The sequence below is a fragment of the Haliaeetus leucocephalus genome, unplaced genomic scaffold, assembly GCF_000737465.1.
Source record: "Haliaeetus leucocephalus isolate CR32 unplaced genomic scaffold, Haliaeetus_leucocephalus-4.0 Scaffold451, whole genome shotgun sequence".
Classification (NCBI taxonomy): Eukaryota; Metazoa; Chordata; class Aves; order Accipitriformes; family Accipitridae; genus Haliaeetus; species Haliaeetus leucocephalus.
In genome coordinates this window covers 3189015-3204225 of record NW_010972887.1, presented here as the reverse complement: position 1 = coordinate 3204225, position 15211 = coordinate 3189015, and the positions used below count along the sequence as shown (strand labels likewise).

Genomic DNA, 15211 nt, shown 5'->3' with positions numbered 1-15211 from the left:
TATATTCTTGGATAGAGCTATTATTAAGGTGTCATATGAACAGATGGGATATGAATGATGAAGCTCAGATTGGGTAACTAGCAGTTGAGAGGAAATGACTAATTGAACTTCAGAGAACAAGAAGTCTGTCTTCTTGCAGTCAAAATACGTGAAACAAAGATACATATTTGTCCCTTCAATGTAGCTGAAGATCTGTTTCTTCTGCTTTGACAGCATGGAACCTTTATGTTCATGTTGGCAGCTTGTCTGACTGCAATAATATAGAACATACTAAAGTTTGTTATAAATAGAGGCTGCATATTCTTAAGATTATGTAAAGTATTGCTTTTTAACAGCTTAATGCAGCTATTAGATATCGTAAGTTCTGTGTGATCTGGGCTGTAATGATGGGGAAGTTCTTTACATTTCACATCTAATTGTTGTGATTATAAACTGGAAACACTTGATGATTTTCCTCTCAGTAATATAAGCTATTTTTTATTGCCCTAGAGCCTAATGTAAAAATTTTGGACTTCTCATATTTTGTAAGTACATTAAGCAGGCATCTTTAAGGGCCTTATTCTAAAACTGTGAAAGCTACAGAGGATGAATGCTCTGAAATACATTAAGTTATAAAATAATTTTAATATCCTCAATTTCCACTTATATTAGTTTTATCAACTTCTACTTGTATCATAAACTCATCTTTTGTGCCATGTCAAAACTTTTATCAAGTGTAACTGTCAATAATGTTAATTAATTTGCATAAATCAGCAATTTTAAAACTATAGCACCTCAGGAATTTGAGTATAAACAGTGTGGCTCAAAGCAGTGATTTGTGTTGCTAACAGTATCATAACAGAGGGCTTAACATGTTCAGATACTGTAACTGGAGCTTTAGAAACAGTTTTGTGTACCTGATTCATATCAATCTGTGATGTGTCTAGTTGAATGTGTAAATGACTAAAAAAATCTATGGGTTGCAAGTAGAAGAAGAAAATCTAAACTACTTATGACAAAGCTATTTCATCGTTGGGTGGGAGAAGAGAATGAATACTTAACTAAATAGCAAAATATCACTATAGATACGTAACTTTTAAGCCTATGGGTGTGGAATCTCTCTTTGTATTTGTACTGCAGAAATAAGGAAGATAAAATGGTGTTGATCACTTTACCATGATTGTCTTTTAAGAGTGGTTAGGTTATGGATAAAATGATGGCAGTTACTTTGTGCTTCCATTCATTTATCAGCAACAAATTGATGAGTTTCTATAAATATTTAAAAGCCAGCAACTTTGTCGCTGCTACATAGTAAGTTTCACCTTAGACATACTAAGTTGCAGTTAATAGACATGAAAACAGAAGATACTCTATAGCAGCAAAGATTCTATGAGCACAGTCTGAAAATGAGTGCGAAGAGAAAAACAGAACAACTTATTCTTCGGCAGATACTCAAGTCATCAAAGTTTAAGTGGCTACAGTTCACTCTAATGAAAAAAAAAATAATCTTGTTTTATGGAAAAAACATGTTCCCATGGTTGACATATTCTTAAGTCTTTTTATTTTAATTGCTATTCAGCTTCTAATTGTCAGAGCAATTTGTAAATCACTCTGGATTTCTTCATCTTAGCTTGTTATCCTGAAAAAAAGAATGGGGTTCCAAATAGTCAGTTCACATATGCCAAAGAACAGTGCAATAGGATCTTATGTATTCTCACTTTGATTTCTGTGTGTCTGAACTGGCATAATTAACATTTTATTATTTATGCAGTTCTACTAAACTATATGTTGATATGCTGAGAAATACTGTATTTGTCAGCACAAGTTGGCAAGGCACACTTGTATTCCTGTCCCCTTTACCACATTTCCTTACTGCCAGATGCTGCTTGGATGCAATATGCTCTTGGTTATTGCTGTATTTGTACATTTGTTCTGATACTGTTATATTAAATATACTATATTGTTGAAGAAGGTCTTTGGTTTATTCTTCAGATGCCTCTGCTCTGTAGCTAATTGCTATAGTCTTACTCATTTTCTGCACTTGTGTAAGGAGTTTAAAAAACCCTACAAAACTAGGTTGTTGTGCATTCCAATTCATTTCAGGCTTCAAACTGTTTTAAAAAACATTATTAATGTACTGAAAGAAGCTGGCCTCTGAAAGAATCTGCAAAAAGAAAGATTTGTTTTGTAAACTTCAGTTCAAGCAATTAACAATAAGTATTAAATGCAAAAAAAAAATCATATTTGAAGTGAGCAAAAACTGACATTATTTTAAAATTAGAATTGTGTATTAGTTGTCTGCAAATAAATATCTTTGCCCAGCTGCAAATCACAGACATTAAGGCCCCACAATCATGAGTAGCCATTAAAAATAATTCTTTTCCTGCCTTATTTCCTTTGTAAATCTGTGCAGACGTGGGGGTTTGTTTTGTTATGTTTTCTTCCTTTGTTTTCATCGCTCCATCCCTAACAACTTGAGGGGGGGTGGTGGATTACAAAGCTATTGCAAGTTTGTTACTTATAAAAAATTAAGTTATATAAGATACAATTTGAGTTCTTTTTTACCTTAGTTGAAAGAAACTGGTGGTAGACTGTGGTAGACTTTGAAATTTACACTGGCAAGTGGATTGAGCACCAGCAGTAGACGATGTTTCTCAGAATATCAAACATTCATCTTGCACATCATGCCTGAAAAGTGCCGGTGTACGCTTTCTTTTGAGATTTCTTTTTTGACCACAGAAATGTCCATTTTGGCCCCATGGCAAGATGCATGCTATTGGACATAATGACAGCTCTAAGTTGGTGGTGCTGCTACAAGCATTAATCATTAGTGTAAAGTGGCTGGCTTTTGTGCAGAAAAGAAGACTTCTGTTGCGGTTTTGGGTAGCTACACTAACTTCAGAGTACCTACCACTAAAAAAGCAGTTCTATATTACTTTAAAAGATTTTTGTTATCAAAATACAGAACACTTACATCTTGGTGTGTTAAATTTTATTATAGACATAAAGACCTGGAAGATCTTTTCCATTTTTTTCATGGAAGGAACAGTGCATTCGAGTTACATGGTGCAGTGGGTGCCTCTCTAGTTATGTGGCATAGCAGTAGGAGAAGTTTCAGTTTCCTTAGGAGATGCAGTGGCGGGGAAGAGACTAGGAAGAAGAATTCACCCAGAGCAGTTCATCAAGACTAGTTTACATCCATCACTGGAAGCTGCTGGGGATAATAAATGAACAGCACAAGGCAGAAGGATACTTGAATCAGGGGGGAAAAAAAGCAGAGTGGCCTGTAAGGTTTATTCCTTTCCAGAGCTTGAAATATTTAATCATTTCTGAGACTTAGCACTTTTTTCTGTCAGTAAACATTTATAAATCCTCAAGCAAAGTGAGGGATTGCATAGAGCTGTCAGTCTGTTGCTGTCACTTAGTTCAACCAGCAGCACTCACTGCTGTATTTCTCCATCAGTGGTTTGACTAAGCCCATGCCCTTTGTGTGGCACTATGATACCAACTGGTGGGAGTTATTCTTCCAGTTTGCTTTATATGTCAATTTAGAAATTATACAATGCTTGAAAAACTTCCCAGATTACTTAGTAGCTGGAGAATTCATCCAATTGCCAGTTATTTAACTGCAGCCCAAGCAGGTATTGCTATTGAACTCTGACAATTCTTACGAAGTTACAGAAGTTAACATTTTGTGCCTGTTTTAGATCTTGCCTTGGAATTCCCGGCATTGATTCTAGTCAGAAGATACTTACTAAACCTGTATCTTCATGCAGTCCGGGGTTCCTACAGGAGAAGAGGGAACTTTAAGTCATCACCCTGCTGTAAGACTTGAAGGGAATAGGTTGTCTCCTTGCCTCTTTCTTGATCTTCACAGTTTTTGCTTGGACTCGTGCCTTCCTCTGAATTTGTTAGTGTGTATCAATGTAATATGTGTATTTTATCTACTAATTACTAGAGGTAGAACAAGCTCTGTAATTCTTTAGATAATGCTTTTCAATCAGATAGTCTTGTTTGTTAGGTCTGGGCTTTTGTTTGTTTGTTTTGTGGGGTTTTTTCCAGCTTGGAAAAGTTTGTAAAGTAGTGGAGGTAAAAGTTTGTGAAATAGCTGAGGGTACACATTTTGAGAGATGCAGCATGATCCATGTAATGGCTTAATTAAATGTCCATCAAATAATTTCTATTTTCCTTCATCCAGTCTCAAAGATTTCATGAAGAAGCTTGGTTCTAATACTTTAGCTAGTACAATTGGTTGGGGAGAGGGAGTGTCCGTTTCTATTTCAAAACAAATGTGACAGCTCTGGAAAGCAGCTTTTTAAAATCACTCTGACATATAAATAATCCTTAAATATGAAGCAGCAAAAACATCACTGTTTCTGAAATACAAAAAAAAAAATGAAGATGCACTTCTTGCCTTGAAAATGTCTCTTAAGATTACAATTAATATAGCACTAGAGCAAAGCAGCAGTTCAGTTTCACAATGCAAGTTCTTCAGTAATGCTAACAAAATGAATATACATTTTTAGAATAATTGGCAAACTTACTTTCAAATTCATACCAAATTTACTTTTTGTAGTTGGTATCTGTAGGAATGAAGTCTACCTTTTTTCCTTTCATTGATTCAGTAAATCCATAAATTAAATTTATAGTAAACAATTTGTAAGTATTGGTTTATCTGTTATATTTACTATTCATTTCTGCTTTTTTCCCCTCTCTTCTTGTTTCTTATTTAGGTGTATGATTGCTGATGAGGTAAGTGATGTTCCTGTTCCTCTAACACCATTTTTCTTGTTCTAATGTACTTCATGCAGATTGTTTGAGAGATGTGGGCAGAAAGGTTGGTAATGAAAGCAGCCTAATTCCTGTGATATTCAGCAGATATTCTGAAAATATCTAAGTGGGGGGAGAAAATGAAACCTGACATAAGCTTAAAAGAATCTTTGAGAAAACTTAGAAAGTTACTTTTAATTGTATTTAGGTAGGTTAAATCTCCTGTATTGTTAAATCTTAAAAATATTAACTCAGTTGATTTTTTTATTTGTAGCACGTATAATTCCATAGCTAGCTATTTTTAATGGATTAGGAGACATTCCTGGCCCAAAGAGGTGGATTTTGGACAAATATGCCTTCCAAAGATGAATTTTCTTAAATGCGCTGTAAAGTAGCAATAGTGAAATTCATTACTTCCATACATTTGAAAATTTATATTTTATTCCATATTAGGGAAATTTGAGCCCAGCATTTCTTCCTACAGATAAAACATTTTTGTAATAGAGTATAATGTTCTTGATATGTTGTCAGTATAAAACCTCACTGAAAAAGAGGTTATGTTTGGGGATTGATACAGTCTCCCAGTTCTAATTTGGGTTTTCTTGAAACACTGTGGAGGAGAGGGAGAGAGAGAGAGATGGATTACTGGGATTAAAGCATCTCCTCATACTATAAAAATCTCATTACAGCTGGAGATAAATATCCTGGCATAGAATGTGAAATTTCTGGAAACTGGAGAATACAAAAGCATTCAGGGGAGGAGAAAAGGGAAGCTTGGGTAAAATCGAAATATCAGCAGTAGCTATTTGTTTATTAAAACAAACTTTCTGATTTCCTTCCTTGAATGAGAAAATAAACTCCGTATAATTATGTTAGCAGTAAAAAGTACTGCAAGCTATATTTATTCCAAAGTAAAAAGTACTGCAAGATATATTTATTCTGAAGTACATAATGTATTTTTCGTAATGAGAATAGGTCTGGCACTGGAGGAAGTATTGTGCAGTGGTGTGTATCTTGCACTTGTTGACGTATCTCTAAAATAAGAAGAAAATGTTGGTAAAAGAAAATGTCAGTATTTTGAACTTGTATACAAAAAGAAGTTATGTATGAACACTAGAGATCATATAATTGCTGTACATATACCTGGATTATGTAATTATGTAAGGATTAAAATACAATAACAACAGTATCTTTTTGAAAGGTATTCTAAAAATACGTAGCCATTCTATCTTGGAGTGGGGACAGACAACATTTTTCTCCCAAAATTTCAGGTTTTCAATGTCATCCATTTCCATGACTGAGAAAGATGTGTTTAAATCAAAAACCCAGACCATAATATTTTCTACAGTTTTTCTTGTCTCTCACATTCTTACTGTCAAGACTGGTGATCAGCTATATGGGATCTAGATTCAGTTATGGGTGCGCTACTGCCAAAAGACCTGCCTTTTGTTCCCTGCTCATTTTTGTCTGGATCATCACCAGTGCCCCAGCGACTGGGCAGTCTGACTTAGGGAGACGACTGTGGCAACAACCTAAAAATGAATGTTTTGTCTTTGGTTTTTTTTTTTTACTTGGATTTGTTTTCAGCTGGCTCAAGCACTACTGGTGACACAAGGAGGGGTTGCAGGAAAATTTTAATGAAAACTGGGCAGTTTTTAATGAAAACTTAGTGTCACAGTAGTTCTCTGATTATTTTTCTTTGTAGTATTAGTAGAAATATTCATTATGTTTTCTTCTATACCTGGGAAATCTCCTTGTGATATCATTACATCAGTCCATTTAAGCTCAATACTGAGGATATAAGTTATTCTTTTATGTCTGTACTATGAGTAGTTAGATAGCAGCAAATCAACTCAAATATCCACTGGCTTCTGTAGAAAACCTGAACAGAATATTTTAAGGCCAGTCTCTGCTTTAGTGCTTAACAGGAGTCTGGAACTATCTCTTGCCATGTGAACAAGTAGAGAAAATAGCTGCATTCCTTGATAAAATCCTGGGGACTTTATTTTTTAAACCAAACCCTAAATTCTGGACCTTATATTCATCTGTTGCTATGGAGCATTCCTGCCTTGACAATATGAAGCAAGTACTTTCTTGTTAAATATATATCTATGTATTGTACCTTTACCCTTCACTGTGTCTGTAAATCTGAATTCTTCACTAGTTGGACTTCCTCTTCTCTGTTACAGAATAAAAGAAACTATTAGCTATGGTGAATGAAAGCACTGGTTTCTTTTCCTTGACTTACTGGCTCAAAAGCAGATGTCTTCATACAGAACTTCCTTCTTCAGTTGCCTATGCAACTTAGGACAAAGTTGTCATTTTTATGTTGCGAAGACATCCTGTATTTTTCTTTCCTTTGCATAGTCTTTAAAAAAATGTTTTTGATAGCTTAAGAAGTTAAGGAGTTTGATCTTTATAGTCTACCCTACTGAGGCCCTGAACAGAAAATCTTCTGAAATGAATGGAAATGCTTCTTTTAGATTTAATGAGCTAACCAGGTATAACATATGTATTAATCCATTTGAAGAGAAGCATCTTCTTTCATAAAAGATGATCTGTGATAACAAATTGACAATGAAATAGACACTATGTAACTAGCTCTTTGGCTTTGTTTCCTTTATTTGGTTCTGTCTCTGTAAAATATTTTTGGCTCTTCTGAATTGAATGTGCTTTCTGAGCAGAGAGTTCTATTTTTAATTTTTTTTCTTTTCTTTTGTTTTCTTTTCCCAGATGGGGCTAGGTAAAACAATTCAAGCAATTGCTGTTTCCTATTACTATAAAAATGAATGGCCTCTCTTAATTGTAGTGCCTTCATCTCTGAGATACCCTTGGGTTGATGAGATGGAGAAGTGGATTCCAGAACTCTCTCCAGATGATATTAGCATCATTCAGAACAAAACTGATATTGGGTGAGTAAAGTTTGTTATTCTTCTATAGAATGGCTTGTTCAATGCCCCCTGCTCAGGCAGGGCCACCTAAAGCCAATTGCCCAGGACTGTGTCCAGGTGGGTTTTTGATATCTCCAAGGATGGAGACCCCACAACCTCTCTGGGCAACCTGTTACAGTGCTCAGTCACCCCTGCAGTAGAAAAAAGTGTTTCTTCATGTTCAGAGAGAACCTCCTGGTTTTCAGTGTGTGTCCATTGCCTCTGGTCCTGTCACAGGGCGTGACAGAAAGGAGTCTGGCTCCATCCTCTTTGCACCTTCCCTTCATGTATTTAGATACACTAATAAGATACTCCCTGAGCCTTCTCATCGCTAGGCTAAACAGTCCCAGTCAGCCTTTCCTCATAGGAGAGGTGCTCCAGTCCCTTAATCATCTTCATGGCCCTTTGTTGTACTCTTTCTGGTACATCCATGTCTCATGCTGAGGAGCTCAGAACTGGACACAGCACTCCAGGTGTGGCCTCACCAGTGCTGAGTACAGGGGAAGGATCACCTCCCTCAACATGCTGGCAATTCTGTGTGTCATGCAGCTGAGGATACCATTCACCGCCTTTTCTGCTAAGCTGCTTTCCAGCTGGGTGGCCCCCAGCATATATTGGTGCACGATGTTGTCCGTCCCCAGGTGCAGGACTGTGCGCTACTCCTTCTTGAACTTCATGAGGTCCCTGTCAGCCCAGTTCTCCAGCCTGTCAAGGTCCCTCTGGACGGCAGCATGACCCTCTAGTGTATCAACCACTCCTCCCAGTTTTGTAGTATTATAATGTTGTAGTTACTCATCTCCTTTGAAATGGAGAGGTCTGGTTTTGGCAAAGTAGCAAGCGCCTGTCTGCTGAAAATTAGATTACTTCAGTGTGTCTCAAATTGAACATATGCAGTTATTTCTCAACTCTGATGAATTAGTTTGTATTCATTAGCTTCTGTAAAACATTTTGAACACATTTTTTGAAAGTTTCTGGTATACATTACAAAATAAGGAAGTAATTACTGTTAAAATTCTATTTAGCGCACTGAGAAAATTTGTAAGTTAGAATAAGTATTCTCTAAATAACTGAAAATGTCATCATGACCTATACTTTCTATCTTTAGACTTAATAGCATGAATTCATCAAAGAGAGACTACAAGTCTTGTGTATTATTAGAATAACTCTCCTATTACACTGAATTACAAGGGTTATTTTTTAGTCTGCTTTACTGTAAATGACTTGGTTGATTTCATGGTAATGTCTCGATGTTGTTCTAAAACTTCTGGATATGGGAGACTGATCTTCATGTTGTCTGCGGAGTATCAGAAAGTGACCTGACTACCAAGATGTGCAGATGAGACAGTAGCTTGGAACCTTCCTTGTGGTAACCAGAGAAATCCAACTGAAAATGCATTTTAAAAGCTTAATCAAGGGATAGTTGCTACTAATAGTCAAAATTTAAGTTTATGATAGGAATATGGGAACTAAAATAAGGATCCAATGAGACTTTTTTTTTCTTTTTTTTAGCTATTTAGCTAAAATGCACACAAACGTAATGCTTTTAGTGCTGAAAGCAGAAAGCAGGAATGTGGAATAAGGGGAATGATGGCAAAAGTAAATGGCAAACAGAATTCTGTTCATTTTATCATTTAAGATTTTTAAAAGGAGTAGATCTTAACCATTATCACTTAGTTTTATTCAACAACAAGGGAAGATGGAAACTTGGGTTTCTGCTTGTTTAACTCCCAGGAGGCTTCCTAGCTATAAGTGAGGTAGCTGTTGAACTAATTAATATTTTAACATTAAAAAGTGTTTTATACATTTGCAAGAAAATGCAAATGCAAAAATGCAGTTGCCAAACTTGGTTTAGCGTTTTGTTAAATTCTGCTTCCATATATTCAGCTTTGATTTTGCTCAGTTCAATACTTTGCTTTTCTTCAAAACTTCAGCAATGAAATTTACTGCTTGAACGTTGTTTAACTTCTTAATTTAAACAGGTTAAAATATACTTAGGCATCAATTTAGGTTCTTATAATTCCTAACTAAATTTGAAATTGGGTGTTTCTTGAATAAATTGGTTCCACTAAGAATAAAGAATTTTATTTGTAATTTTTTTTTAATCCAACCTTCACATAGGAGTAGGTGAAATTCTTGTTTTCCTGGTTGCTACACTTATCTATATAGTGAGTAACAGCCAGAGTCTGTAGTGCATTGACCACAGTGCCAGTGCTCTAACCATTGCCTCTTCTTCCATATCCAGAAGCATGAATGTGCACACACACATACTTTCTTCCTCTTAAATACTCAAGGAAACTTCAGCTTAGTTGGTTTTTTGATCTGTTGCTACTGGAGAACAAATAAAAATCATGCCAGCAGAGCAGTAGTGTCTGACTGATGGGTAAACCAGCTATGACTCTCATTCTGGTGACTTGCCTAACAACTTTAAGAGTTCCTGTGCTGCTCAAAGGCTCCTGAAGGGCCACAGTGCTCTCTAGTGATTTTTAAAACCAATTGGTGCCTTGGGCCTATATATGTCTTTAAATTTATTGTAAGAAATTTCTTTCCAACTAAATACTAATTTTTCATCTTGTGACTTGTTGGTTCCCTGCTTCCAGTTTTCTGTTTTCTTCATATTCTGTTCAAGCAAAAAAGCTGGATAGACAGCTCTGATATGAATGTTTTTTTCAGGTGGTGAGGTTCAGCCCAGACTGTACTTTTACAGTACCCAAATGCTCAGAGACAGTCTCGTTAGTCATCTTATGGTGCTAATAAGGTGACCTTTTGTACACAGAGCAGTAGATAGTTTGCATAGAGACATTATTACTTCAGGTGTTTGGGTGCTGTTTACATAGTGTGATCATAATGATCTGACTTGTGTGTGTAACTTTTTATCCAGAAAGTGGATTTGTCCTTTGCAATACTCTGGAAAGGAGCAGAAGTTGAAGCAATGCAACCAGATAAATGAAATTCCTTTTAAATGTAATATATGTCTTCTGAAAATGATTATGAAACGTGTGTGATTTACAAGTGTGAGATGCTGGAATATTTTAAACCTCCAAAGCTATTATTATCCCCCTGACAGCCCACTAATTAATCAATCCAAAAGGTGTTGTACATACCTTCTTAAAAAAAGTTAGTGTGGTATAATTCCTTTGCTGTATTAATTTTCCTACAATGAAGATTTACTAAAAGAACTTCTGCATTTTCTCTTTTAGGAGAATATCAACCAGCAAAGTAACGATTCTGGGGTATGGCCTGTTAACTTCTGATGCACAGACTTTAGTAGACGCTTTGTACAGGCAGAACTTTAAGGTAGTTGTGATTGATGAATCACACTATATGAAATCCAGAAATGCCACCCGCAGCAAGATCTTGTTGCCAATTGTACAAAAAGCTCTTAGAGCTATTCTTCTTACTGGAACTCCTGCTCTAGGAAGACCTGAAGAGGTATTTGACATCTTGTGTTTTGGTTTTAGTTTGGTTTTTTTTTTTAAGGATGGTATCCATAATAAATGAACAATTTTGTAGTTTTCTTGAATATGTACAATTACATGCTTTATGACATCAAACAGTGCACTAGCAGCATTAGGAACCACAAGTATAAGAAACTAAACCAATGTCTTTTTGTTTGACTTTATTATATTGATGTTCTAGAAACTTGTATCAAGCTCATGCACAGGTGACTTGAGATGGCGTTTCTTATAAGAAATTAATCTCTCATGTAGCAGACTGACTGTTGGGTGAAATAGAAAATAAAGCACCTAAGTAGAGAACTATTTGTTTCTACTGGGTCAGAGAGTCCTTGGTAGGCAAGAACTTGTATTAAAGCTTGTACTTCATTATCTGATATAGGAAGTCCTTTTTTATCACTGGTCTTTTGAATATTCCTAATGTTCACTTGTATTGCATAAGTGGAAAAAATATATCCTGTGCTTGTTTTAGTCCAGAAAGACAAATTTTCCTTTGAAGGAAGTTCAACTTATGGAATTGGAGAGGAGCAGAGAGGAAATCAAAACCCACTTGGGTTTTATACTGAACCCAAGAAAACTGCCTTTATTTATTGAATGCAGAAATAAATGGAATATAAGAGTTGATTTGTATCCAGGGAACTTATAAGGGTTATATAAATAATACTTTACACTTTAGAGTTTCCTGTTGTGTAAATAGCACTTACGCCAAGACCCTTTAATAATTTAATTTGTTCAGAGAGGTTATAACTTGAGAAAGATATCCACTGTATGAAAAAGGGCTTGGTGTATTATGAGTGTTTGCTTAAAACTTTAAAATAAATATTTATATCTATGGGTGTGGATAATTATGAAACATCCTGCACATGTACCAAAGACATTGCAATCTACCCTGGAAGAAGAACTGAAGTTAGAAACTTCTATACAGTATATTGATACCAAGACCAGTAAGCAACATTGCTCATGGTCTTCAAAGGAAATTCCGTACAAGCTGTCTTTGATCACAGTGATGGCGTCAAAATTCATGACCAAATGGAAAATAATTTGAGACATTTTTATAGTGATACCAAAGTTCTGCCATGGCTTATAAGGCAGACTATAAAAAGCATTATGTCTCTTTAATCAGTTTTGTGTCATAAGCAGAATCTTTCTATGAAGTCTTTAAATGGACTATGTATAGTAAATGAAAAGCATTATTCATTTATATTTATGTAAGTTTACAGCAAATAATTGCAGGCAGTTTCTTGTTTGGCCTGGATATGTGTCAAAATAGCAGCATTTCACTTGGGTGAATAAACTGGTTTGGTTTTTGTTTTGGTTTTTTCTTAATACTGCTTTTCAGTTCTCTGTCTTGAAAGAAGCCTGTGAAAAACGAATATGTAGTTTTCTTTCTGGGAGAGGTCATTAGCATGCAGTTAGGTGATATGAAAGCTTAAATGGCAGAAGTGATGTGCAGTAGACTTAGGAGGATAGCAGGGAAATGCATTTAGGAGAGAGCCTTTTATATTAGTCTTTGTCTCTATGCTACCCCTGCTATCCCTCAACAGTGTGTTTTGGATCTAGTAGTGATCTTTGAATCCAGAAAGCTTTGACAGTAAAACAGCTTGTAAAGTAGGATTCTTTCTGGCTAAGGTTGTCTAAACTGATATTTACTTCCTGTTACTCAACTAGGAAAAAAGATGTGAAATTTCTGGTCTGTATTGACATTGTCTATTTTTTTAAGTAAGACTTAAGAATGAGTAGGTTTTTCATGTATTTTAAGGAGCAGGCTATTCATGGAATACCTGCACTGAAGCTTTGCAGAAGCCCATGTGCCTGGCAAATGACAAAAATTTTATTTTTACAAATAACATTATCTCATCTGTGTTTTCTTGTTCAGTATAAACCTTTTCCAAGCCATCAGCACTGTGTTACGGTGTTCAGGGTGCTCTGTTCTTTGAGGGCTTGCCACAACTGTCCTGTCTCAAGACACATGCATACTCCTATGGAATGTCTTTGCATGTGTGCCAAGCTGTGTATTTTTTGTGCAACTATTGAACATAAACTTTACACAATAATCATGTAATAATTATTGCTGAATAGTCTCACATTTGCAGGCAATTTTTCACTATCACTACTTTTTTTTTATATACAGCTTTTCATGCAGATTGAGGCACTGTTTCCAAGAAGATTTGGAACTTGGAGTGAATATGCCAAAAAATACTGCAATGCTCGTGTCAGGTATTATTGTACTTGCTCATTTATTTTCCAATGAGTGTCTTCTGATTTTCTTGTCAGGTGAAGTGAGAGAATCAGTAAGTAGTACCTCTGTTGCTGTATCATATCATCTTGCTTGGAAACGCAGGGTCAGATACCATCTCCTCCATCAAAGAGGATTGGGAAAAGGATTCAATTGACAGGAGACTTTATTTGAGGACAAAATTGGAAGCTATTAAAGTTTGAAACAAAGTTTAACTGCCAGTATTTTGTTAAGTAAAATGATTTACAAATATATGGTCGTTAGTATGAAGTGTATAGGTTTTACCTTTAGAGCTGGAGTTTAAGCTACAGCTGAAACTTAGGAGTTTCTGACTCTCAGTCTTATGCTATCATGTAATAATTTAGATCTCTCTTTATTAAGGGGTCTAGTCTTTTGCTATCCCACCATACGTGGGTGGAAAAAAATCCAATGCTTGTCTCCTGTATTTTACAGATGAGTGAGTAAAAGTGCAGTAGTGTGTTTGTAATTCTGTCTGAGGGATTAAATACAAGCATTGTAAATTCTTGTCCACCACCTTGCCTCCAATTTGGTAGGTAACATTGCTCATTACACATTTTTCCACATGTGTGCCTAATGAATTTTAACTCATTTTTATCCCTTGCGTCTTTCATGAATTTTCATGTTTCATCATGCTTTAAGTTTATTAACATAAGGAGGATTCATTTCCCTCTGACTGGCTTTCCTCAGCTTTAGTTTAATGATAAGTTTCTTTAGTTTATTCTAAAATAGAGGGGATAGAAGAAGCTCTGATTTAAAATCCTTAGTTTTACCCATCTGAATCTAGGTTACAATCTGGAATGAAAGAAGTTATGAGAATAGAAGAACCTGTAAAAAATTTCTTAGCTAAAAAATTTCCTATCTACAGGTTTGCATATAATCAAAATAATAGATTTTGTCAGCTAAATTGGCTAGTATTTAGATTTAATTTTTACAGTAATAATTACATGGTTTCATTTTCATATAACTTGTTTTTCTCCCTCCATCATAAGCATTTTATCAGCATTTAACTTCAAATAACATGGAAGAGTGCTGTTTAATTTTCAGACAGAGAAATGCTATTTTTTTCCATGGTGTTTTGACTGAATGCATCTGTAATTTTCACACCACAAGTGTGCGTGGGTACAGCATGGTTAGCTACTCAATCATAGATGATTATCTTATTTTTGGAATACCATAAATGTAATAAAAATCAAGTTCATGGTTTGGCAAGCTTTCAACAAATAACTTTGTCTTCATGACTTGGCTGAAACAAAACATCCTGTGGTAATGAGCTTGATAGGATTATTTTATGCAGCACTTTCTGTGAAAATGTTGTGGGGTTTTTTACTTAGGTGTTCATAAACACCTGTTTCTAAAGAGGACGTCCAAAGTATTTCTGTGAGGTTTTGCCTACCATTTCTTTTATATCCCCAATGGTCAAGCTGGAGGGAGGAAACCTTTCTAAGGACAGCCATATAAATAAACCAAAGAAGGGATATAAGGAAAAGATGCTGCTGTCTTCCATCTACGTAGCATTCTGAGTGTGTTATGGCAATACTTCACTAGTGTACAAGTGAGTCCCTCAACCCCTGTCCCGAATGATTATAGGCAGCCAACTAGAACACTGTTGATAAGTTCAGTAAGGCTTAAAATTCTCTAAATTATGTTGTCAGTGGTTGTTGTTTGTTGTTTTTTTTTTTAATTACCAGTACAAGTACATGCTTGCAACATACTCTCCTGGCGTTGGAAAATGCTACCTGGGCTTATCTCCAAAGACAGCAAAATCTGTCATTCTCATTATTTTGTTTTCTCTTGGCAATGTTGACAGAGAAAAGCTGCTGTTC

The 15211-nt window shown here is 35.5% G+C and overlaps 1 protein-coding gene across 2 annotated transcripts in view; it reads left to right on the top strand.

Annotated features, from left to right (window-relative positions):
• Positions 1–15211, top strand: part of ZRANB3 (zinc finger, RAN-binding domain containing 3) — a 53024-nt gene that overhangs the window by 19550 nt on the left and 18263 nt on the right. For both annotated transcript variants that reach the window (XM_010575152.1, XM_010575151.1), the window contains exons 3-6: positions 4713–4731; positions 7483–7661; positions 10877–11108; positions 13263–13348. In XM_010575152.1, the coding sequence (XP_010573454.1) occupies positions 4713–4731; positions 7483–7661; positions 10877–11108; positions 13263–13348 (516 nt within the window). The remainder of the gene's footprint in view (positions 1–4712; positions 4732–7482; positions 7662–10876; positions 11109–13262; positions 13349–15211) is intronic.